The sequence below is a fragment of the Manacus vitellinus genome, unplaced genomic scaffold (genome assembly GCF_001715985.3).
Source record: "Manacus vitellinus isolate BGI_N305 unplaced genomic scaffold, ASM171598v3 scaffold_6_pilon, whole genome shotgun sequence".
NCBI lineage: Eukaryota > Metazoa > Chordata > Aves > Passeriformes > Pipridae > Manacus > Manacus vitellinus.
Window position 1 is genome coordinate 11288415 of NW_021940750.1, and position 26834 is coordinate 11315248.

Sequence of the window (26834 nt, forward strand, 5' to 3'; positions counted from 1 at the left end):
GTTCAGTGCTTAATTTTGTTTTAAAAACTTGCACATTTTAATAGCTGTATTAATTTCATATTCTATAATCAATTTCTTGATGAAGTTTTAAGCATTTCTTCTGTGCTCAAATAGTTATATTAAGCAAAATTCTCCCGCTTCTCCTCCATTGACTTCCTATTTTTCGTATTTTTGATGAAGTGTGTGCTTTTCATCCTTATTTTCCTTTAATCATGTGTTTACATTATGATTACTTTTTTATCAGATAGCTTGAATATCGAGGAAGATTCTTCTTTTGTTATGTTGTGGGCTTTTTCACTGCTACTTGCCATACTGCCATTCTCATATTTTCAATGCAATTTCACTATGACAACTTCAAATGTTTAAACCTCATGTTAGCTGCAGAACGTTGTTAATTCCACATGTTGATCCGAGGATTCCCCTGATTATTTAAGAAGTTACCGCAGACCATATTCCCTGTATTGAAAACAGTGAAAGTCTCTGTAACTCTGTTTCAGCACATAGATATTGTATTATATAGTCAAAATGTGCATAGAGCAAGATAATTTATAGCCTTAAAACTTCAGAAAGACTGAGTTCCTGCTCAAATTTAGACACTTTGCAAAACACTCTGCTTAATTAGGGCTAAAATGAAACTTAAAAAAATTTCATTATAACTCGCTACATTTTTCATCATTTTTGAAACTTAATTTTTCTCGTCAACTTGAATAAATATGTTACACACACAGGAGAAGAAGTAGAACACATATTTTGAACTTTATGACATTATTTTGACAGACTTGGAAGACTTCTGTAACAAAGGAAAAATTGTCTGTAAGAGAAATTAAGTGAAATGATCATGGGATTATAAATGCCTATAAAAATTAAGTAGTATCAAAGTTACCATTTTGATTTCGAAAATATGTACCCCATACCTCTTTGCCAGAATTATCTGTGCTTTGAAGTTTACTACACCAGATATTTGTTTAAATCTAATAGTTTTAAACCATTTGTCTGAATGAAATATGTAATTGCATCTATTACATCATCATCTGGTGTTGAACAAACTGTTAATTGCCATTTCCACGGAGCCACCAAAGATGTTATAAAATAACACTGGAGCAAAACTAAGTTTCACTGATTAATGGGTGCCACAAGTTACTCTTAGTTGGGTGGGGATCACCCTTCCAACTATGCTTTCGAAAAGAAAACCTGTCTCCTGACCCTTCTATTGATAGTTAGGCAATGTGAAAGAAAACCCACTGGAAATCAAAGCAGACATTAAGAGCTGGACGTGTGTATGGAGATGTGAGAGCTAGAATTTTAGGAAAAATGGTGAGTAAGAATACTAGGACTGGCAGTCCTAGAGATCTGAGACAAGCAAACTAAAGGGCAAAAGAAGTAGCCTGGAAATTAAGATAGAAAACAGTAGGAGGTAGATTGCAGAGACTTGAGCCTGGGCATCACGATAAAGGTTTTACTTATATGTAAGCAATTTTCCCCAGAGTATTATCCTAGAATGAATACCTTCCATTCAGTATTTGATTTTATTTTTGTTGGTCAGTTAGTAATACCCTCTCTTGTTTATTAATCAAAATCTAATCTGAATATAGATAGTTTCACTGTGGTTTTTTCTAGTGTCCTAAGTTTTAATTTGTCAGGATGTTTTCTAAGTATAAACTGGACTTTATAATATGTGTCAAGGTAACCATGTTTTCCTGTTATTCATATTTTATGCACAGAGACCTAAGATGTAACAGATTTATTGGGATGCTTACAGTTGCATATATGTTCAATCACAGTTCATTTTTAATGTACATTGCAACTATAAATTGGATCCCAGAATCTCAAGATAGTTGCTTATTAAAGAAGGTGACCACTCGAGGACAACTGACTAAAGTGACTTGTGACTCTTATTGCATTTTGCAGTTTGAGAAAGTATAGAATCTACTTTTCCAGGTCAGCACTATCATGGCTTTACTACAATACTACTCACTCTCCCTGTGAGTCTGTGCATTGTTCTTATGTCTTTCAGCTTCAGCACACATAATGCAGAAGTCTTAAAATCTTGCTGCTATTTCCTTATACAGTTTTTAATTTTTGTCTGGAATAACTCCCATCTGAATGAGATACCGGCTCTGTCGAAGAGAAAGTTTCTGTGTGGCTGCATTACTTGGAAACTTGATGGAGAGGGATAAAATTATGGTTGTTCTGGTTGTTCCCGTTTGAGGAATGGACCAAAGTTGGGTTTTTTTAAGACATTTCTGTGTGTGCAATATTTTCCTCAAAGCCATGATGAGAAAGTCTAGAATAGTGTGATGATGCATAATTAGCACGTAGTATAAGTTAGTTTAAAGTAGGTATATTTTTTACACAGAGTCATTTCCGTAATTAATGTTATACTTCTCTTTATCCATGTAGAATCTCTGGAGTTCATAAGCTGTATCTTAGATAAGTGTACTAGTATCTTTATCTGCTAAGTGTAGCATAAACATTTCTACAAAGTTAAAAAGATTAGTAGTAAACACAGTGTTGGGTTTTCTTCTACCCGTTACCTGCTTGGTGAGTATTTAAAGACCATCTTCTGGTTTTACCACTGAAGTTCATGGTAGTATCTGCAGAACTGGAAGCTTCCTGGTCAAAGTAAGATAGAAGTCATGAAACATAAGCTTGTGTGGTGGGTATCTACTCATAGACTTTGCCTTTACAAGGATATTTGCAGTTTGCATTTTCTCTTTAATCATTGTAATTGAGGTGAGTATTGTCAATATGGAAAAAATCTTTTCTATAATGAACTTGCGAGGAAAGAAATGGTTTGTTTGGGTTATGTTACATTGTATGTTACACATTTTCCTTTCATAGAAAATGTGTAATGTAATGAAAACTGTTGGGTTTTGAATGTGAAGCCGAATGTGAAATTAACCTCTGCCTTAATTTCCTTTGCTATAGAAAAAGAGCTGGTAGTTTTTGTAGTATAGTATGTTTTAGGTTGAAGGAAGGACTGATTCACCAAGCAATCAAGTTTTTTTGACATGCAGAATTTGCTCTCTGTAACACGTGAGGAGTGTGATGATTGTAAGCATCAGAGAATTCATCTTTTAGGTATTTCTTAAAGTAAAATTGAATCTCTGTTGTTTTTTTGATATCTGGTTTCAAAAAGGCCCCAGAAAATAATTTCCCTCCATAGCTAGGAAGTGAATGGCTTGCTACACCTCAAAATCTTTTTGTTGTTTTGATTGCACATGTGAACTCTATATATCAGTGGAAAGGCTAGTCATCTCTAAAAATTCTTAGAACCTTTAGACAAAAATGATGTTCATTATGAAGAATAAAAATTATCTGTTTCTAAAAGTGTAGAGCTACTTTTTTATTATTCTCATAGCACTATTTGGCTGAATATTTCCCACTGAGAAGTATTCATTGCTGTCTGTTATCCTTCTATAAATATGTAAGTTTAACTTTGGTTACTGTTTTCCATGTGCTGTACTGATAATGCTTTTTGCTTCAACTTTTACTTAAACAAAATAATTGGTTGAAACTTAGCAAAATGTGATCTATATCATTGCTCTCCTATGTAGTTACAAGGCTTTGTTATAATGGCTTAATCTTGTAGTTTGGTTGCCAAAGAAATTAATTATTTATACTGTGAAGCAATGTTGACAGTAAACTCTCCTTTCCACCCCCTCTCAAAAAGAAAAGGAAGAAAAGAGAAGAAAAACAAGGTTGCATTACAATTCTGGCAACATCAGCCACACTAATAAAATCAAATTCAATGTTGGTTTACGACTTTGAATTTATGTGACTGCACAGGATCAAAGGATTTGTATCCCACTGGACTGCAAGGTCTGTAGTTCATGGCAAAAAAACTCATCAAAAAGAACATTTTAGTAGTAGGGCTTTTCATTTTAATCAGCCACAGTAATAAAAAAGCTGTTAGGTGTCCAAAAACATTCTCACAAGATCAGAGACAACTTGCTCTCTATTACAATCAGTTCTCTTATTGGATCCATACTGCCTCTGTAGTTTTTGTCACTGAAACTTCATCTTCAGCTTGTTTTCAGCCATTTTTTTACGTTGTTTTCACATTTTATATGCCAAAGCATTCTATGTGTTGGTAAAAATAATGATTCATGTAATTTCCCTGGCAATTGAGAAATACTATAACTTATTTAAAGTAAATTACCATCAAAACATATGATTAAATAATATATAATTTTAATAAGAGCTCTATATTTCTATGTATTGTATTTAAAAATATTCTAGTAGCAATATTAGGGGGTTTTTTCTCCTTGCATATAGTCTTCTGAACACCACCACAAAGAATTGGTATTAGTATTTTTGTATTTATACAGACGTGGTAACTGAGTGTGTCCTAAGACTAAGGTAGCAGCTGCAAGTGAGAAGCAGAGTAGGGAAGTAACTACAAAGTTTGTGATAGGAAATGAATGTTTGGATTTTGCATATTAATTGTTCGTGGTCCTAGTTCAACAAAAGTTTGAAATAAATTTTTAGCTGATGGCAAGGTTTCCTTCTTTTGTTAGCTTTGCCTCAGAGAAATTATATCCAATATATCATTTACATTTATTAGTGTGTTGCATACTGAGTTGCCTCATTCTATTCTGCAGAATTTAAATATTTAACAGAGCTTAACAATATTTAGAGATTTTACCAATTAAATTGTCCACAAAAATACCAGTTTTCATAGAAATTTATGGGTAGGTCTCAATTTAGCTGGATACCCCATTTTTACATATTAGGTAGGATTTATTTTTCCTAGCATAAGCTAGCTTACATTTAGAAAGAATCAACACAATCACTTTCTGCAAGGATCACTCCCTTTTGCATGGCACGACAGGTAGCTGCTGTACACTAATTTTTTGCAAATTCAAGTGGGTATAGTATTACTTTCTCTATTCTAATTCACTACAGCCTGAGATACATGCAGGCTTAAACTGGGTTTTGTCAGCTGAATATATTCATGGGCTTATTATTTTAAAAACAGTCGTTCAAATGAACAGAAACTTTAGTATTAGTGGGAATTTTATAAGTTACCTACCAAACATTTTAAATCTACATAGAATTCCAAATTATCTACTGTTAATATTTATTTATTAATAACCTGAAATTTGCCCCTTTAAACACATGTTAACAGTTGGCTTTATTAAGTCCTATTTAGTCTAGTTTTTAAGAGTTTTTTGATCATTTATCTCAAGGGAAGACATTGCTTTGCAAGTGTGTCTATGGTAAGAAGTTAGTGAATCCAAGCCATTAATAATTTTCGGTTTGATATATATCATAGAATCAACTGGGTTAGAAAAGACCTCCGAGACCATGAAGTCCAACCCTTGATCCAACATTGCCGTGGTTGCTAGACCATGGCACTAAGTGCCACATCCAGTCTGTTCTTAAAAACCTCCAGGGACAGAGACTCTACCGCTTCCCTGGGCAGCCCATTCCAATACCTGATTACTCTCTCTGTAAAGAATTTCTTCCTGATATCCAACCTAAAGCTCCCCTGGCACAGCTTAAGACCGTGCCCTCTTGTCCTACTGCTGGTTGTCTGGGAGAAGAGACCAACCCCCACCTGGCTACAACCTCCTGGCAGGGAGTTGTAGAGAATGATGAGGTCTACCCTGAGCCTCCTCCAGGCTAAACAACCCCAGCTCCCTCAGCCTCTCCTCATAGGGCCTGTGCCCCAGTCCCTTCACCAGCTCATTGCTCTTCTCTGGACCTGCTCCAGAACCTCAATATCCTTCCTGAACTGAGGGGCCCAGAATCTGACACAGTACTCCAGGTGTGGCCTCACCAACCCTGAGTACAGGGGAAGAATCACCTCCCTGGTTCTGTTGGCCACACTGTTCCTGATCCAGACCAGGATGCCCTTGGCTTTTTTGGCCGCCTGGGCACACTGCTGGATCATGTTCTGCTTCCTGTCAATCCAAACTCCCAGGTCCCTTTCTGCCTGGCTGCTCTCCAGCCACTCTGTCCCCAGCCTGTAGCGCTGCTTGGGGTTGTTGTGACCAAAGTGCAGGACCCGGCACTTGGCCTTGTTGAACCTCATCCCGTTGGAATCAGACCATCTATCCATGTCAGATACAATAATTTAGATTCCAGTGAGATTTCTCTGTGGACACTGAGGTTCCACAGTAAAGTACATAATGTAGCAGGTGCTGAAGTGGACACAGTCGGATCCATAACTGTGGAGTATGCTGTGGAGTACAATGGACATTATTAGAGATAGTTTTCCCTATATTTGGATTCATAATGTTTGCAGGATCTTGAGAGATTACCAAGAAATTTCAAGGGCACATCTAATTGTTTTGTTAGAAGTTATGGAGAGGAGGAGGGATGTACCCTTATTAAGGGGGTTGATCTGAATAAAGTGACGTGTATGTAGGACGGCTGTAGGAAAAGAACTGGAGATGAGCTGTTGTGAGCTATGCATTGTATAACAGAATTCTCCAAGTAAGTTAATTTGTGTAATCTAAAATGATTGGATGGTAGTTCTTAACAGGGAATGGACTGAAGGGAAGATAAGTATATGTGCAGGAAAGAAAACCTAGATTATTGTAAATTGATGAAAACATTTACAGGGCAGACACAAAGCAATTAGGATGAGGAAAGCAAACTTTAGGCAATCTGGGAATCACTCTGTGAGGAGAGAGGAAAAGACTGCAGAACACTGAGAGAATCGAAGGCCCACAAAGAGCTGGAGGAGGAAATGCTGGAACTTAGAAGAATATAGGACTTTGTGCAGTCTGTAATGTAAGGGGTGGTTTGTGTCTCATACAGAATAGTCTCTTGAAATGTGTAGTCCTGGTCAGAAAACATCTACAGTGTCCTTGTGCCATAGATCTGCTTTGCAGGGCTATTCATACTCCTCCAATAGTGATAAAAATGAAGGTATGTTTGTTACCTTTTGCTTACATGGTCACTGAAAGCTTAGCAGTAATGAGAAGGAATCGTAGAATATGCTGAATTGGAAGGGAACCATCAGGGTCATCGAGTCCAATTCGTGACCCTGAACAGGACACCCCAAGAATCACAGCGTGTGCCTGATTTAGTTCCCACTCCCACTGTATTCCACTGTCAGCAGACTTAATAAGTTCCAGTTGTGGATTTATTTGGGGTTTTTTTATACGCTCATGGAACATATATTAAAAAAAGCCAAACAAACAAACAAAACCCCCAGCTATTTCTTATTCATTGTCTTCATAGACCCACTAGACTCAATAAGTACAAATGCACTGGCCAAAAGCTTGCAAATCTTCTGAAAGGCACTTCATGTTGGAGACAGGCACACAGGCTTTGCAACTGAAAGGATGTTATGGCTATTGTAGATTCTGGGTCTTGAAAAATGGTAAAGAGGAGGAAGACAGATAAAGAATCAAACTGTTGAGAATGGCATTTAATTTAGGAGAAGAACAAATTTATAGTAATACAAAAAAGCAAAGGATGTCAACAAACCTCTAATGAATATGGTAATTTCAGTGACATTTTCTATGTAGTATACAGCTGAATATGCGTAGAAGATGAAATGGGAAAGACAGAGAAAAAAACAGCACTGGGGAAGAAGTTAAGGGAACAAAGCAAAGGGGTAATACAACTGACATACTAGGAGGAAGGAGACACACTAGGAGGGAGGAGAGTGAAGAATAGCTGAAAGTGTTAATAAATGTATTTTAAGATTGCAGGACCAAGTCTATATAAAAGAAGTATTCAAAATGTGTTATAAATGCAAACTAATTCGGAAATGGCATGAACGTGTTACTGGCTATATCCAGAATAGTTTTGACTGAAACTGGAACAGTGAATTGAAAGAATATTAGAAACATGTAATGAATTAGAAAATGTAAGGATATGTTAATTTAAACATTCACCATAAAAATGACGTGCTTGATTTGAATGTTCTTGCAGTAGAGAAAGCAGGAACTGTTAATACCTTCAGTTTCTCATTGATTTTTTGTATTCAGAGAAGGGCAGTTTGCTGGTTTTGAAGTTTTTCTAACAAAGGATAAGAGAACACTGGAAGTAAGAGCAGATGGAGTACGAAACAGGGCATTTCTCAAAAGTTATTTTTCCTTAGACTGCCTTTAAATGTCTACTTGTATTGAATGTATTTCTTTCTCGCACACTCATTCAGTTATTCATTTACCTGTTTTTTTTTTCTAAACATGATATGCATTTTCAGAGTAAATATTTAAATTATCAAGTGAATTAGTACTTAAAATGTTATGTGAATTTTAAGTCATTTGTAGGCCTATATATAAGAAATAAATCACATGATATTTAAAAAAACATGTCTATGTTGCAGTGCAATTAGGTATATTTTAATTACGTGCTATGCCAATAATTTTGTATTTCAAAATTGTTAACTACAATACTTTATTTCTTTTTCAACTGCATAAATGCCAATAGTTGTTAAATAACTAAATATTCAGAAATATATAGCAAAACAGTGTAGTGTATACCTGCCATGGTCAAATTTCCCACAACTACTTTTGCTACATTTCCTCTATATGTATTTAATATTTTTAAATTAGAGGACTGGACTCTGTATACATTGCCTACACAAATATTTACAGTTCTGTGAATGTTTGAGAATGGTCAGTTATTACTTTTTTACTGTGAGGTGTGAGAACAATCCTTACTGCATACCCTTGAAAATGGTAATATACCATATTTAACTGTTATGTTTGGTGAAGTATTTGTCAGAGAGGAATTTTGAATTTAAATATAAATTGGCATGGGCTTAACTTTTTTTTTTCCTGTGGAGAAATCCTTTGCTAAATCTCTGATTGTTGTTAAAATTTAAAACAAATGTATGTTTTTTCAAGGACAGAGATTTAACAAAAAAAGGACTTCTTTTCCTTTGTCAACACAATACAAGAATAAAAAGTGTGAGTTCTTCCAAAAACTGAAGATGAAATTACTTAGAGTGAACAAAACCAGAAAGTCAGAGGCTGTCTGTAAAAAATTTGGTTTTCCTCTCTTTTCTATGGACACTTCCTTGATTGCCAAAATACTATTAAGACAAAAAAACTGTGAACTCTATAAAAATACTTTTCATCGGCAACTCCATAATTCTTATCTTTTTTTTTTTCCTTTTTTTCTTTCTCCTTTTTTTAATATCCCTCCTCCCCCAAACATTTCCACTTCTGTAAAATATATCCTTAGATACTTCATGTCTTCTTTGTTCCCATTTTTTTCATTTTCTTGGCTTGGCATAAGTAACTAATTAGATGTAACAATCAGTGTATAAAAGTCAGAGAAGGGAATAAAATCAAGCTCGCTTTCTTCCTAATATGTTGTTTTTCCACACTAATTAGAGTAAAAACCTGTAAAAGTGTGTGTTTCTCAGTTAAAGAAGAGGTCTGTCTCTGATATACCTAGAATAGCTTTGTTCATTAAATATGTGTCATTTTTACACACTCACTTTTCAGAGTAGAATTACACTGTAAACACTAGTGAAAAAGTATTAGGCTTTGGCAGTGGAGCATTAACTTGCTAGTTTCAAAGTGAAGTTCTGCATATTGCTTGCTCTAGACAGTGTTTTAGAGATTTTTTTTTTTTTATGTTTTACTGTTAAACTGCTCAGGATTTTTTTAACATTTATGGTGAAAATAAGTCGTGACTAATTACAAGCCAGCAACTGATTTTTGAATGTAGATTGCTGTAGAGATTTATACTTTCCTCATATTCATACATACAAATTGTTTCGCAGCTTTTCATATCAGAACAATTCTGTGTTATGGTTGAAAAGTTTTTGTCGACGTAAAATCACATTATATAAATCAGTAACAAAACAAATATATTTGAGTGGATTGCATTTAATTGACTGTAATTGACTATATTGACTGTATTAAATGAGACTGTAATCTTTCTGTCACCTATCAGAGCACAGAGAAAAGCTGTCACATTGGTATTGAGATTTATCTGTGTCAATCCACATTATCATTTCAAAGACATTTAAACAACCTCTAGGTTACATTCTGAATGAGAGGATTTAGTCTTTTGCTTTTGTGATTAATTACATAATTTTTCGTCTCATACTGTAATGGTGCAGTGATTCAAATTTTGTACTTTATCTTCCTTTGAAGAAATTCTTAATTTCCTGGCTTTCGTAGAACCAAGGCTGAGCTGTTGACATTGTCTCAGAAAATATATCTTACATTTTTTTCTCTGTATTGTGTCAAGTTACGTAGTAGGTGCCAAAAGGAGGGCACTGGAATCATCGCAGAGAATGGGTGTAAGACAGGAAAACACTGGAAAGCCATTCCAAATGCTTTTCTTGTTTTCCAGGTTACAGTGTTTCAGTTTTTTTGAATATTTGCATAATCATCTTTGTACCATGACAGTATCATGTATTTTAGTAAGAGGGGTCTTTTTTTATTGTTGTTGATGGGGGGTTTTTCGTTGTTGATTGTTTTTTTCTTTTTGTTTAGGGGTGGCTTTTCTTTTACCCATTATTTTTTAGGAAGAGGATAATAGAGGCCTTCTGAGCTTATATATAAATGTTTGTGTCTAAGGGATCTGAGAAGTCCACTGGGATTATTTGCTCTCGTGAGTTGATTTTACTCAAGTAAAATGGATCATGCCTGTTTCAGTCGCAGATACCAGACAAACCTCGAGAAGTTAAACTGATTTTTGAGTGCAGCTGCACTGATGAGGCTTGAATAGCAAATAAAGCACAAAGATTACTTTTTTGTGTATGACAATTCTTTTAACATATTCTGATACAGAGTTGTTGACTCACGATCAGTCTGTGATATGCTGTCCTTTGCAGATCCTTTTCCCCTAGAATTGCCATACTACTGATCAATCCCTTCAGTACCTATGTGTGCTGCAGTTCTCTTTCTTGAATTGTAGCGTGTATTTTCAGACTGCTTCCTTGTCCGATAAAATTTTTATGAATTCTGAGTTTTAACAGTGTTCTTCAGCTTCCTAGCACAGTATTGTTTGCATATTTAATATTGGCAATGAATGCAAGAAAGATTGTACCAAAGTAAGGCAACTTTTTTCAGTAGTATACTGCTATGTGAATCAGGCTTAAGATGTTCAGGATGTACTTTCAAATATATGATTGAAAACTTATTCCAGCACATTAAGGCCTTAACAGTACGTTGGTTTACATACTTATATTTTCTTTTAAGCTAGCAATACGAAAATAGTAATAAGCTTTTATTGAAACATACCTACCTTTAATATGGTATTTGTAAAAGTAATCTGGAGAAAATACATCTCCGCTGTCATGGAAATTTAGGTGGCTGTATCAATCTTGTGTGCGTGAGTGTGTGCGCGCGCACGCGTGTGTGTACAGAAGAGGGAGTCATATCTAAAAAAAACTCGATAATGTTACTGGTGAGAGTCATTGATACAAAGAAAAGCCAGAGAAACTCAACAGGCCAAGTCTTGAGGGCTTAATTTGGTACATTCTCTGAAAGAGCAGATTCATGGTGCAAGGAAGTGAAATGGTCAGGGAGTAGAAATGTGTTCCTTGCACTAGTTTATTTGATGATGAATCTGGCCATACAATCCCAATTTTTTTTATGAGTGTTGCTGAGAAGCAAGCAACTAGGCATCTGTACAAGTCAGCAAAGTGGCAAATGCAGCTTTCATATGAAAACAACTGCTATCTTCTATGTCTAAAACATGCTGATGAACATCTCCCACATTGTTTTTTGTAATGTCTTCATTTCACACAGAAATTTATACAGACATTTTACTCTAATAGGTTTCAAAATCCTCTACCCTTCTTCAGAAATAAATCATTTTCATTCGTGCATAGGGTGGCTTTATAAGGTCTAGTTTTCAGCTGCCCTCTCATATCTTCTGTCCCTCCAGCCTTCTTCCCACACCTTACCTCCCTCAGACATCTTGTTATGTGCTGAAATTTTTTTCAATTTCATTCTGCTTAAAGTACCTGTGACCAAACTATTATATTCTAATCATGTTTGATCTCCATTTGATTCATTATATGATAATAGAGCATTTCCTCTCATTTTAAGAAATATTTGCCAGGAAGCAGACCTTTAGTAAGAATATATATGCATTATTTATGTGTATATATAAAAATAGTACATATTAATATACATATTCTAGAATTTTTGTCAAAAGTATTAGATATGCAAGCTGAAAAGGTGTCAATATTACTTAATCTTATCGTGAATAAGATAATTATTTTGAGATAAAAAGTAATTAAAAACTTGGTTTATTACTTATTGCTCTTTTTATTGCACTCAGTTGGATATGACTGATCTTTTACGTTGATGAGATGTTCAACACACATTTCCAATGTTTCATTTTTGCTAAACTTACATTTCTTTTTTGTGCTTGATAACTTTAGCTTTAATTCTTGTTAATATAAATTTTCTGTATTAACAGAAAATAATTTTGAAAATATGAAAGAATGAAAAGAAAAAGCATAAAACAATCACCTCAAATATAATTTTGAGTTTAAACCACCAATTTTATATTGTATTATAAAGACTGAAGATCTGTATTTGAAAAGGCTTATAATACTAATACAGTTGCTTTCATGCCCATTTAAATGTAATAAATAGTTTTGTTAGATACTGTGCTTGTTTTACAGTGTGTTTTTAAGGTGGCCTCAGATTTACTGCTGGGAAAATCTCTAATGTTCAAAGTAAATTGTTCTATTGGGGAGTTTTTGATGTCCAATAGGAGCAAAATACTATGATAAAAAAACAGTTAAATTCCCTAAGGCAAACTTACTTCATTACCTCATTTATGGGTCAGTATGCCAAGTTTAAAGAGACAGGTGATTTCTTTGGAACAATTCAAATGGCCAAAAATCTTGTGATAGTTGAACTGAACTAATAATAAAGCTGAGTGACAACAAACTTTGATAGAGTAACAGCAGGAAAATAAAAACCTAAGCAAATCTATTCTGTTGTACGTGTTCTTCCTAATTCTTCTATAAAACTAAAAGAAATTGGGTTGTTTCCAAAGCAAATCTCTGTTACATTATCTTTGCAAGACTTTAAACCTGATTTCTGACCTTTACACTTGCCAGTTGAGAAAAGGAGCATTTTGTACCCAGTATTTTCAGTGTGTTTACCTTGGATTTTATCTTAAGAAATTGATTAGAATACAAGCTGATCATACTGCTCTAAGAAATAATGTATATTGTTTGCATATCTAATCAAGCATTGTTGTACAATATAAAGTCCAATATATTACATTATACATGTATTACTTGAATGTATATTAATGCCATAAACTATGAACTCCGACCTAATAGCCAAGTTGGAATGGTAAGTAGGAAGTGCTGTGTTACCACTTCTGACAAGCACTGTGTGGGAATTTCAGAAGTGTAAATTGTTGTGCCTGCAGGAATTTGGGAAAATCGAAGCTCATTATGGCTTCTGTTGAAATGTTGGCTTCCCTTGGTAGAGGGATCCTGAAAGAACCATGCAAAGAAACAAGATAGCATCAGCCAGCTGCCTGATAGTAGTATCATGGCATAACAGAAAATAACTTGTAGAGATATAGTCATCTGGAATAGCAGGATTGGATTGAATTGTATTATTTAAAAGAGATCTTTCTATACCAAATGTTTTATATTTTTCTTATATGTGGTAACATAAATGGGGTTTTTTTTCTTCCTTCCTTAATTATTCAGTGAAATTATCGTGATCCTCTTAGTTCTAAGATTTATTTTCTTGAATTGTAGATTAAAGTATATCTGGTAGAAATGAAGTTTTAATCTAATAGTAAAGATAAACTTGAAGAATGTATGTATATCCCTGTGAATTTAATTGATGATAGCACTTAATAGATTAAGAAATTATTTTAATTTGTTATTTATTGTATTCTGGATAAATTTTTACTTCTGTTGTTTTTAATCTACTTTTTACTTCCTAAAATGGTAACTCTACATATGTATATGGCATATTTATGAAACGAAATAGTCAATAAAATCATGTCATTAAATATGATAACATTTGAAAAAGATACCTTTTTCCATAATATACCATTAATTGTTGCATTCAATTAAAAAAGAGTAAGTCTACTTAAAGACAGTGTACAACTTAGAATTTGCCCAAATTGATGTTCTGGATATGTACTTATAAAATATGGGTTTTTTGAAACACACCCTACTTACATTTCTTTAACAAGTAGTAATTGTCAAATTATGTAGTAGCTTGCAATAAAGGCATTTAGAACTAGGAAAGTGAAGTATTTCTCTCTTTGCTTTTAATATAAGAACACAGTCTAAATTTGAAGATTTTTAATTGCTACCAAATTAGCACTTCAGAAGAATATTTGCACTAAGGGATTTTTTTCTTGTTGCTCTGCAGTCTCAGTTTGAACTCAGGGTATTCCATATTCGTGGAGAACATGCTGTATCAACTGCTCAGCTTGAGGAAACCATTGCACATCTGAAAAATGAACTTGATAATAAGTTAAACAGAAGAAATGAAAAAGCAAAGGATATTGGTGTTTCTACTGAAGATGATAACCCACCAAAGGCATACCGAAATGTATGTATACAGACTGACAGAGAAACTTTCATAAAGCCTAGTGAAGAAGATAACAGAGCTGTGAAAAATAACCAAATAGTACCCAAAAAGCTTAATATTTCTTCTTTGTCACACAGTATTTCTGCCCAAAGTGAAAATAAGGACAATTACAATGTACAGTCTTCAGAAAGTGTCTTATCTTGTCAACCAAAACAAATGCTGCCTCCTCCACCACCACCACCTCCTCCTCCTCCTCCACCCCTTCCTGAATCTTCACTGTCAGGTTTAGTTCCTCCACCACCACCTTTGCCAATGGGTCCATCTTCACTGACATCTCAGTTTGGATCTGGTGCACCACTGTCACCTCCACTTTCTGAAGGCTGTAGGAATTTGCAAGCACCGCCACCACCGCCACCACCACCACTTCCAGGGCTGGGACCTCCTGTTCCACCTCCACTGCCTGGATCTGGGTTACCTCCACCTCTTCCACCTCCTGGGCCTGGGTTCTTTTTTAATAGCACTTTATCTTCAAACCAAGGTCCTCGAAAACCTGCCATTGAACCTAGCCGTCCCATGAAGCCTTTGTACTGGACACGGATACAATTGCAAGATAGCAGGTAAAATATATTTACTTGGACTTAGAATCACTACTTAGAATTGTCATGGTAGGTATGATATTTAAGGTATACTATTTAAGACCTAATAACAAAATGTAACAGTCTAGGAATGTGTAACAAAATCAGTGTAGAGGCATGGAATTGATATGCTTTAAGAAAAAAATTGAATCTAGAAAAAAAATCTAGAAAAAAATTGAAGTCTAGAAATAGATCATAGGAAGTTATTTTAAAATCTTATAGTTCAATTAAAATTGTATGCATTGTAAATGGAAATTTTGTGCATCATAACAAAACCATATTTTTTTGTGGTTTTTTTCACCCAGTCATCCAAGTACTCCATGGATAACGATAGTGACAGGGTCCTTCCTAGATTTTGCACTAAAAAGCAAAATGGTTCCCAAGAGATTAGAAAGATTTTAATTTTTTTAAATTAAATCTGAATTAGAATTAGAACCGAAGTTAAAGTTTGGTCACGTAAGAACTTAGTTTCATTTTTGCTTTCCAGTCACTTCATGTGATACTATCTTCAGAGAACTATGTTGTGTCATCCTCTATGATTTCAGTTCTAGAAAGAGTTAAACTGGAACCTAACGTCTCTGTATAATTCTGTCTGAGCAGGAAGAGTAAAGCATATATGTAAATATAGGCAGCTCAGGAACCTATAATATGAAGCATCTATTATGGACAAATCTCAGAACTGTAGTTTAAAAAAAAATAGATATAAAAAATAAAAAAATTACCCATCTTACTGTGATTTAGTGCGGGGATAAAATCTTACATATGCTTGAGGGAAGGGATGCCATCCAGAGTGGGCCCTCACAGGCTTGAGTAGTGGGTCTGTGTAAAGCTCAGGAAGTTCAAGGCCAAGTACAAGGTCTTGCACCTGAGGTGGGGCAACCTCCAATATCAGTAAAATCTAGGGGATAGAGGAGGTAGATTTAGATGGCATGTAAGAAAGAAATTCTTTACTATGAGGGTGGTGAGGCACTGAAACAGGTTGCCCAGAGGAGCTGCTGATGTCTCATTCCTGGAGTGTTCAAGGCCAGGTTGAATGGGGCTCTGAGTAGCCTGGTCTAGTGGAAGGTATCCCTGTCCATGGCAGGGGCATTGGAACTAGATGATCTTTAAGGTCCGTTCAACCCTGGCCATTCTATGATTCTATAATGACAGTCTAATAGTGTATTCTATTGTACCAAATCCAAAGTTACTGTGAAACATCTGTTTTATTGATTTGTTTATAAGTGATAATTTGGTGAACAGGCATAAGTAAACAATTTTTGGACAGGCTTTTTGAAATGATCCCACAATCTTTTGTTTATGCTACCCATTCATTTAGCTGACAGGAGAAAAGAAGTTCTCCCATTTACGCTTTCTGGGCCAGCATGCATACCTTACTGCCACAGTGGTATGTGGCTTCACATGCTGCTCAGCTGCTCTTTTGGATTTTGACTGATTCTAATTTTGGTTCTTGTGTTTATTAATGTAATACAGAGCTCCATTAGGAGAGATGACTCAAAAAGTGGTTTTGGGGGATGCTTAAATGACATCTACTATTTCTAGTTTAACAAGGACGTACTCGTTAATTCAGGTCCTGCATTGTGCAAGTAATGAAATTACATGATTTTTTGGATCTTTAAGTTCAAATAATTATCTGTGTTCAAAATTATTTTTAACATAACTGCAGTTGAAAGATGCTAAATTTAAACATTCTAATAAATGAAATTTTATTGTTATGTATGACTTACAGCCATAACGTCACAATATTATATACGCTGTAATATATATACACACAGTATATTGTATACTGTATTATACACTGACTATATTATATATTGTATTATGAATTATTAGAAATTATTTATTATAGTTTATGTATCATAGTAACAATTCTATGTAAATTAATAAAATTATTATCAATGATATTTTATTTTATTGTTCCATTACATTTAAACATCGTTAAAGTAAGTAATTGCAGTTAAGTGTAATTAAATATGAGTTTTATTTTACTTTACAGCTCTGAATTTATTTTGATGAGAAAGTGCCATTATTCTGGTATAATAAAGCATTGTAAGGTGTTAATATTTTATATAAAATAGTTGACAGGAACAAAATATTAATAAAATGTTAGTCGTATTTATTCAGTTTTTTAGAATTAAAAACATTGAAATACTTCGGAGCAGGAAGCTTGAACATTTTGGTTTTACTTTCCCAAAATTACTAGTGCATAATATTTTCACAGTGAATAAATAGTTGGTCCATAAATAAACCTTACTGTAATTCTTCCTATTGATTCCCTGAAATCAAATTGTTTTTTTCTGAAATATTTTTAGTTCATCAAGCTTTTGCAAGATAAGGTCTAAGCATTCTGATGAACTACTGGTCACCAGATGTAATGATTCAGCATTTTCATGATCTGTACTAGAAGTGGAAAATTCTTCAAGGGTTTGCTGCTCAGATCAGCAGCTCTTCAGGACTTCTTGTTACAGAAAGAATCCTTCATTCTTCTAGTGTCATAGCTGACACTATGGCTAATATCAGGGAGAGTGAAGCTGTGGAGCTCTAAGTGTCTCCTGTGACACAGAATATGCTGCATCAGCGGATGCTAATGGAAAAAAATAGGCATTCCTTAAAATTCACCATAGTAGACATACAGTTGAGTGTTAAAAAAATCTTAAATTTGAAACAAAAAAAAGGTACCTTTTGAATTCATAGGTATTCCATTTTGTTGCATATTACATCTGTTTAGTGACATCAACCATTTGTATTTTATAGTGGTTTTCATCACCTTTTTTAATTGCAAATAATTTCACTGCCTTTTAGTGACATCTGCTGGAAGAACTTGTTCCACCTTCTATTGATAAACAGGCAAGAGGAGCCCTCAGCAGTTTTGTTCCACATATTTTCCTGAAGCATTGAAATTTTGATACAAAACCCTTTCAGAATTGAAGTACGATGTTTGTAGCACTACACAGTATTTCCCCCAAATCCAGATAAAACTAGAGGATTGTTTAAACAAGCTTCAGACTGATCCAAAGCTAAATCTGGTCTTGGAAGGCAAAAAAAGAAGGAAAGATAATCCACATTTAAAATTTACAGTTGATTGTATGGAGAAGAATACTGGCCAGGCTCCCAAAATATAAGCCACGTAATTATTCAAGTTTGTCAGAGCTGCAACAAAGATAAATATGAGCATACAACATCTGCAGCTAACATGGAGTAAATCAAGTCCTATACAGATTACTCCAAATGCTCTTAAAATATGCTTGGATAAAGTTTGTTCACTATTTGTTGATTTTGTTTATTTTTGTAGATCTAAGTAGATTACTGGGAATTTCTCAAAAAAACTGCTGTTGAAATACTCCTAATCCTAGCTGAAGTGGCAGAAATCTCTTGAGATGTATTTGCACAAACTGCAGTTGTTGTACAACGAACTGTACAATTCAAATAATGCATTTCGTTAGTCTAGCAGGCATGGACTAAGTAGCTAAAACTAATAGCTAAAACAAATAGCAAAATATTTTGACTCCTTACAAGAGCAAGTTGTAGGGGTGGAATGCCCTTTGTGTTCCTTTGAGTTTAAATCTATCATGGATTTTCATCTATTATGGTTATATCTATTATCATAAATGTTTGGAAATTTTATTATTACTTTTCACTTTACAGGAAAACTGCTGTGCCAACTTTATGGGAATCACTAGAAGAACCTGATATACTTGATACTACTGAGTTTGAATATTTATTCTCCAAAGACACCACTCAGGAAAAAAGAAAACCATTATCAGAGACTTACGAAAAAAAAACTAAGGCCAAAAAGGTATTTACTGAGGGGGAGTTGTTTGTTGGGGGTTTTCTCTGTGTGTTATTGTTTAGTTTTTCATTTTGAGAAAACTACCTTTTAATTCTTTGGGGTCTTTTGGAGGATGAACAGACAAGCAAAATGGGTGGATGCTGATTCAACTCTTGCTTGAGAATGCGAGGTTATTCTTTACTTTGGAAGGTTTCTTGCCTTTGATAATGAAAGTTTCGTATTCCAGTGAGGTAGAAAAAGTACTGTGTAGGAGAACTGAATGGAAGTTCCAGTTCATATTGGAAAGTTCCGATATTTCAGGCCACTAGTCTGTCCTTGAACTGATTTATAATTAACACCTGTCATTAAGTTACTCTAGCAAACCTCTCTTTCACTGAGATTAATGTTATTGGAAAAATAAAGTATAAAGAGACATTTTGAATAAGGAATGCCAAATATTTTTTTTCTGGTATAGCTGAAGAGTTGTGTCAGGAAGGGACAGGACAATCATGTCTTTAATGGCCAAAGCTACATGCAGGAAGTATGTCATTGCTGTAGGGCAGGTATTGTCTGCCTCAGACATGATCCACTACAGAGAGAACGTGCAGATAGGAAAAAGAAATGGCATTACTAGTATTTGCTTCCAGAAAAATTCTAGGGTGAATAATAATCAATACAGTTTTCCTGAAACAGCATGGTTACATGTCAGAAACTATTTAAACATATCGTGTATCATAAATCTCTGAGTTTATCTGCTTGGAACCACAAGAGGGCACTTTGCATGTGAGCTGTGCTAGCTACCTTCGATTTTATAATACAGAGAATGTGAAACACGCACACACACACACACACATATATATATATATACACACACACAGGTTGGTGCAATCAGATCTGTCAAGACATCTTGATCATAAACTTCCTGTATTGCGTCTTAACACAATAGCTAATGAGAAGTGTAAGTAAGGCTATAGAACTTATAAAATTCAAACTCATGCGATGCAAGAAGTAAAAAATGAAAAATGGGGCCATGCTGGCATTTGTAAATACAGCCCAAAGAAATAATTGCTACAGTCCTTCAAATATTAGCTTGAAGTTGGACGGAAATATCTCTGTGAGAAATGTTTCAACATATTTTACTTGACAGACGCTTCAAGTGTATGTGATATTTTAGTAGCAGCTATATCCATAAATCCCATTAGTTCCCATCCCATTTCTGATGCTCTATTTCTAGTATTTATTTCATAAATTTACCTATTTTAGAAAGAAGTATTTAATAGAAAATACAGGTTTCTAAATAACTTAGAAGAATATAACCACTGTGAAGAATGTAACCAATGTAACTTTAATGGAGAATTAATATGTACAGATAAGTGCTTTTGTATTTTAAAATCTCAGCAATTAAGGAAGTAGACTCATTTCTCCAGATGAGCGGCAGCAAAGCAGGTACAGGATTAGGCCTGTATCCTGAAAGATCAAATTGCATTTTTCCTTGCTGCTTTGTAAACCAACCTACCTGTTACAGCAGCGTGATTTTTTAATGATCTCTCTTAGCTTTATTTAAAATTGAATTGGATACTAGTTACAGAAAATAATGATATAATAATAAATACCAATTTTTCGAGCAACCAGTGTATTGTATTGCAAAGATATCTTCATTATTCATGTCACTGTTTGAATGATTCTGCTTTTGTATTAAAGGTAAACTTACTGTTTTAAGACAAGGGATATATTTCCTGAAATTAATGAAATGAAAGAGATTCCTTTAAAGTACTGTGTGAAAATACAAAAACAAATTTTGTAAGAGATAAATTAAGATTAATATCTATTGCTGTGTCATATGGGATTATGATCATGGCGTTAACAAACTGTGGGCTTTCCGTGAGAGTTTAAAAACTTGGGGTTAGCAGTATTCAACTTTCCATCATTTGGTCAATTGAAAATTTAGAATTGGAACAAAATTTTAATTTTCTGAGTACAGAAGCATTTTCTTTTTGTATATCATGCCTCACAATCAAGTTCCTTATGCAACTGGAAGTAAAATTTTATCTTTTGAATTAGAGGAGAAGTTAAATTTCTCATTTAACTAGGCTTTATAAAATTAAGGAGACTAACAGTAGCCTGTTGAATTATTACATCTTTACCATTTATTTACATTTCTCTTGCAGTTCCACATAAAACAGTATTATTCAATTTATTCTCAGAATCATTGGTTTTGTGAAACTACTTGGAATGATCACGCTTAGGCCATGAAATGAATGCTTCTGTGAAAAACCTATAGAAATTTCACTTTGTTCCATTCTTACCCATATGTCGACATTGTAGGCACCTTATGGTGAAACAGATTAAAAAAATCATTGTAAACTGTGCTTTTTTTGCTTACGACTGATAGACATCTGCCATTTTCCTCCAGAAATATCTAAATGTTGTCCTGTATAAGCTGCAGCAGAGGAGGCTTAGTGTGGACATTAGGAGGAATTTCTGCACAGAAGGGGTGATTAGACGTTGGAATGGACTGCCCAGGGAGGTGGTAGAGTCACAGTCCCTGGAGATGTTTAAGAGAAGACTGGACATGGCACTCAGTGCCATGTGCTAGTTGACTGGGTGGTGTTCAGTCATAGGTTGGACTTGATGGTCTTAGAGGTCTTTTCCAACCTAATTGATTTTGTGATTCTGTTTAAATAGAACGGATGGTCTGTTTTCCATTACCATTTGGCAGGTTATGCTCAGAAGGGAAACTTCTGAGTATATATTCATGTTATATACACTCTTACATATATAATGTAATTACAATATAATATATAATTTCTAAAATAAATATTTATAATATAGACTATATTTATATTCGTACATATACGTGCAGTGTCAAAATGGGAGAAGATGTGAGGACTTGGTGTGCTTCTGTGCTGCTTGTTGTTACTTTGGTATTTTCACTTATTACTTCGATAATGAAATACTAACTCTGCAGCCACCACCTATTTGCAAAAGGCTTCAAATGTACTGAAGTACAAAAGCTTTCATGTATCTGAGATATGGTCTGAAAGACAAGGATAAGCACTAAGCTGATGCAGTTAACCACCAGGTTAATACAGTTAAGGATACTCAGCTACCTAAAAATAAGATGGGGTACAACCAGCTAACCGACTGGGTAATTATTTAGGAGAAAGGGTCTTGCCATTATAATGGCTCACAGGAGGAACACGAATTGTCAAATTGGGGTACTACCAAAAGGAAAAACAGAACTCGGATAGATCAGTAGAAGTATTGCTTGCAAGACAAAACACTCAGCCATGTCTCAGTTAGGAACTGCATCTAGATTTAGGCACTACAGTCCTTCATTTAGAAAGTTTGCTAACTGTAGAGAGTCAATAAGAGTGGTGAAAAGTGTAAAAGTAGTCCCTGAGAAAAGAATTGAATTATTATGATTATTTGGTCTAGAAAGGAGAAGGTTGATTGGGGCGCAGAGTAAGTGTAACCAAGTGCATGCAGCTGCTGCAAAGAAAAATTATGAAAAGGTTTCTTAACAGTAAGGATACCAATGGAATGCAGAAGAGTTTTGGCTAGGGAAATTGGGCTTCTGTATTGGGAGATCTTTAGGAAAGTTTGTTTAGAATGATACACATATAGTTTATACTGTCCTGAAGTGCAGAAATGCTATGGATGACATTTTGAGTGCCTTTTCAACATCTTGACACTGTTAATCAATTAAAAGGCATGAAGCCCACTTTCTGTCCATTGTCATATGGATGGAAACAGCTGGCTATCCTTTTTTCAAGAGAAGAAGCACTTTCATAATTCCCAAATTTGTTGCTTTTATGCCTGACAAAAAAATGACTCACTGAGTTACACAGTTTCTAGAGGCTTCTAAGTGGGGGAAAAAAGGAAGGGAAATTAAGAACCTTCCAGCAGCAATGGTGATATAAGTTCTTAAAGGACTGCATAGAGGGTTATTTAATTTATTTTTAGAAACATAATAACTTCTTTTGGAAAAATATAGCACATTCAAATGATAGTGATACAATGTAAACATAATACAGGTTAAATGGAAGTCAGATACTTTCTAGTACTTTCTAGTACTTTCTAGTAAACATATATACTTGTAGTTAGTTATGGTAATGCTTATTTGGATTTAGAAGCTCTGATAAGTGTGTCGCTGCTCATGCTTCTTTGATTATCCATCCATTTGGAAAATTTAGCAGCTTTGGAAGAACTTATTTTTTTCCAACTCTACATCCTCTGAAATAATTCATGAAACTCTTGTTTCTTGTGAATTTATCTTCTCTGCAAATATGCAATCTTTTATTCAAAGGTCTACAGCATTATGTAGATAATGATAAAAATTAATATTCTGGGTGTTTACATATGTCTTGAGAGCAGAATTTGTCTTTTCTGGCTTGAGCAAAATAATATGCAGTATATTTAAATATTAAAATTATAATTCTTCTCTCACAAAAATTTTTTGAATGGAAAGATTAAATTCATTATAATCTTATATGACGTAATGCAATGCAGTGATTTTTTGGAGGTGATGTGCATGAAATGGAAAAGAGATGATTGCTGACTTTCCCAGAGACTCTAGGTAGATAAATAATATATAGAAGGAGTGGGATTTATTTCACAGTTAGTTCTGAAGTGATTGAATCTATAGCAGGCAAATTTGCAATTTTTGGAAAAAGCAAAAGTTCATTAGCACCTAAATATGAATCAAATAAATTTCTTTCTGATTTTGGCTAATTCAGTTAGCTTAATATAAATGTGTAAGTTACTGGTATGGTTCATCTCGATAATATCCATTGGATTTAAAACTGTTTATGCCATGTAAAGTGTTGGAGTCTTTAGTTAACCTTTTTCAAATGCTTGTAGGTGGTCCCATTTTCAGTATTACTGAGAAGTTACAGCTTCTTGGAAATCAAGAAAAAGAAGGGCTAGATCCGCCAGTTTATTTTAGTTCATAACTTCAGTTTAGGTATTGATTCTGTTGGACATTTAGACTTTAATTGTCTTTTGAATATGACTCATATTTTGAACTCCTTTTTTTAAAGCATCGCTGACATGCTTGTGAAAGTGCATCTGTTAATCTAGACTGTGTTCATCGTAATTTCTTTATTTTCTTACGCTTTGATTTCAGATGGAGCATTCTGGGCATATGATTTCTGCATCTATTCTATTTTCCATTAACACTCAATTAAAAATATTTGTCTAGGAATGTATGATCTCTTTAGAAAATCAAATTTTAAGTTATATTTGCTAAAATGTAAATGGACTTAAACTATGAAGTTTTATGTACCAAAAATGTTCAACTGTAAGTAGATTCAGTACAGTACCATTAAGGTCCATAGCTGCTTATGAAAACAATGGAAAAAAAAAACAATTAGCATTAAACTGTAACCTATTTTTCTGGAAGATAAAACCAACCAAAAAACCAAACCTCATCGTTGTTTCTGGAAGAACTCTGCTTTTATAGATTTGAATATAATCTGAGTGATCTAACCTCTTTCTCAACCTCTGAAAGTCTTCTATAGATATTTTCATGTCAGATGAAGGACTGAAGTATTATATGCAGACAGTTTTGCTTTCACTCATTCCATGTTAATTTATCTTGTCCGTACATATCCATGCAAATTTTTAAGCTGATAGGCACGTTATTGTTTTCAAGCCATAGTTTCTCCCTTTCCTGTTAAATTTGCAGGACCAAAATTCTTATATTACCAAATAGAAGAAAGGCAGAATTAGGACATATATTTTGGGACTAAATAAAAGACACGATTCATTATGTATTAATTCTCTCTAATTCTGAAAAAGGGATTATTTAGAAAAGAACATTCCTTTGCTGCGATTTATTCCATATGCATTCTGTAGCTCCTTTGCTAAACTTAACACATATTTTGAGGTTGCGTTAGTTTTTCCAATATATTTGAGCACTTGTTAGTAATTTATCCTCAAAAACTCAAGATATTTTCTACATCTTTTCAAGAAACAGGATAGTTGGATGTTTGTGATGCCACTCTGTCTTCATCTTACAAAACAAAGAGTAAATGTCAAGTAATTTGTGTCAGGTGTATACTCCAAATGAAAGTCCATCAATCATTTTTGGCCCTTTAGTGCAACGATTATCATTTCAAAGACGCAGGAGGACATTAAAGATAATGGCTTTTCTGTTGTCTATTATCTCTAACAGACTTCACGTAATTATTAACATGTGTTCTCATTTAAGAAGAGTGTCAATATTTTGAGTGAATTGCATTTTTTCAACTGAAAGGGATATGTCTGTCAGCAAGTTTTTTGTCCATCTAACTAAATGAGGAATTACAATTAATGAATTTTGTGTTTCTGCAAGAAGGGCAGATATTGCAGAAAATGTTGGAAGCTTTGCAGCATTGAAACACAATGACTGTCTTCAGCTGTCTGCATAAGATAATAAACAGTGTTCAAACTAAAGCAGAAGTAGTAAAATGCTAGTGCATGCTTTTCCGATGCACTCTCACTTTCTTTTTATATTTTGTGGTGTGCTGAAAAAAATCACTGACATTTCCTTTTTATCACAAAGCTCTGCAGTCAAGTAGAATATAGAAAGTATCCATAAGGAGTAAATATCTATTTTGTGGTCTAATTTTCACAGTTTTGATAGGAATAAAGATACTGAAATTAGTTTCTTACTAGCTTATTTCATACCTCCTGTTTTAGCCTGAGGAATTGCCATCTGTGTGTCCTTTAGCAAAAGGCTAAAGATAGTGGGGTTTTTTTAAGCTAATAAAATTGTAAATAGAATTCTGTCTCCTAAAATATTTTAAAAATGGTTCATCCATGTGAAATAAGAAACAGTTAAACTTGGCACTCCTCTGAGTAGGAATAGAAAGATAATGTCTAGTCTTAAGCTTCTGAAATTTCATTGGTAACTCTTGGAGTATTTATGTAGAATGGCTTGAGGGGCATGATCTTTGGCTTCTTGTGCGTGATCTTCTGTTTGAACAGGGTTTCAGCAGTCTACTTATGGGCCCAGGCGGTTGACTCACTGTAAAAGTTAATGAGTGGGAATAGAGGGAAACACTGTGATATGCAGGACAGCTCTTTAGCTTATGGCTTCTCTCAGTAAATTTAAATATTGTGGAAAGAATCCATGCACCACCAGGAGGAAGGATTTAGCTTTTAATCACTAAAGTAAACTGAGTCTCTTCAGATTTCAGCACCAGTAAGTGTCCTGGACAGAATGTAGACATTGCAGTTAGACAAAACAGTGAAGTCTGGTTTATAGTATTCAATGAAATACATTTCTGCCTATGTTAGAGAAACACCTTTTAATGAAAATGACAGAATAATTTACGAATGTATTCAAGCTTCAGTATATCTTCACTTTTAAATTAGATGATAAATATTTGAAATATGTAGATGAGACACTTGTGTACAGCAAATCAACTAACTTAATAACATTAAAAAACAGGGAAAAACCACATAGAGCAAATAATGTTATGGATTACCGACGTAAATGAATTATCACCAGCAGTCACAATTTTGTCACTAAGCCAGAATGATACATTCATAGTCTGGAGAAGCAGCAGGCAGTTGGCAAACCCCACCTGCTGACATAGCAGCATCAGCTGGCATCAGCTGGATTTTAGCTGCTTACCTGTCACTGCCAGCTACAAACAACTCCCAATATGCTGAGGAGTGATCAGTGATTTGTCTTTTAAAAGCATAGACTAAATAGTTCAGTGCAGTCTTTACAAACTTTCCTTTTGATTGCTTTATGTTTTTATTGGACTAAAAAAGTGCTGATTTTTTTGTGTCTCCTTTCTATTTGGAATTCACGCACATATTTAATTCCCTCTCAGTGACTTTCCCAGAATAGCTGTAATTTGGGACAAAATTAGTATCTCTGAAAATTTGTTCTCTGTTTTACTACTGATTATATCTTTAGATGCAATATCTTACAAGGTACACATTGTTTCTAAAAATCTATGATAGAAG

At 34.3% G+C, this 26834-nt stretch overlaps 1 protein-coding gene across 1 annotated transcript in view; it reads left to right on the forward strand.

Annotated features, from left to right (window-relative positions):
* LOC103758800 (formin) overlaps nt 1-26834 on the forward strand; it is a 126553-nt gene that overhangs the window by 25838 nt on the left and 73881 nt on the right. The window contains exons 4-5 of the mRNA XM_008925092.2: nt 14304-15082; nt 18746-18896. Coding sequence (XP_008923340.2) covers nt 14304-15082; nt 18746-18896 — 930 coding nt within the window. The remainder of the gene's footprint in view (nt 1-14303; nt 15083-18745; nt 18897-26834) is intronic.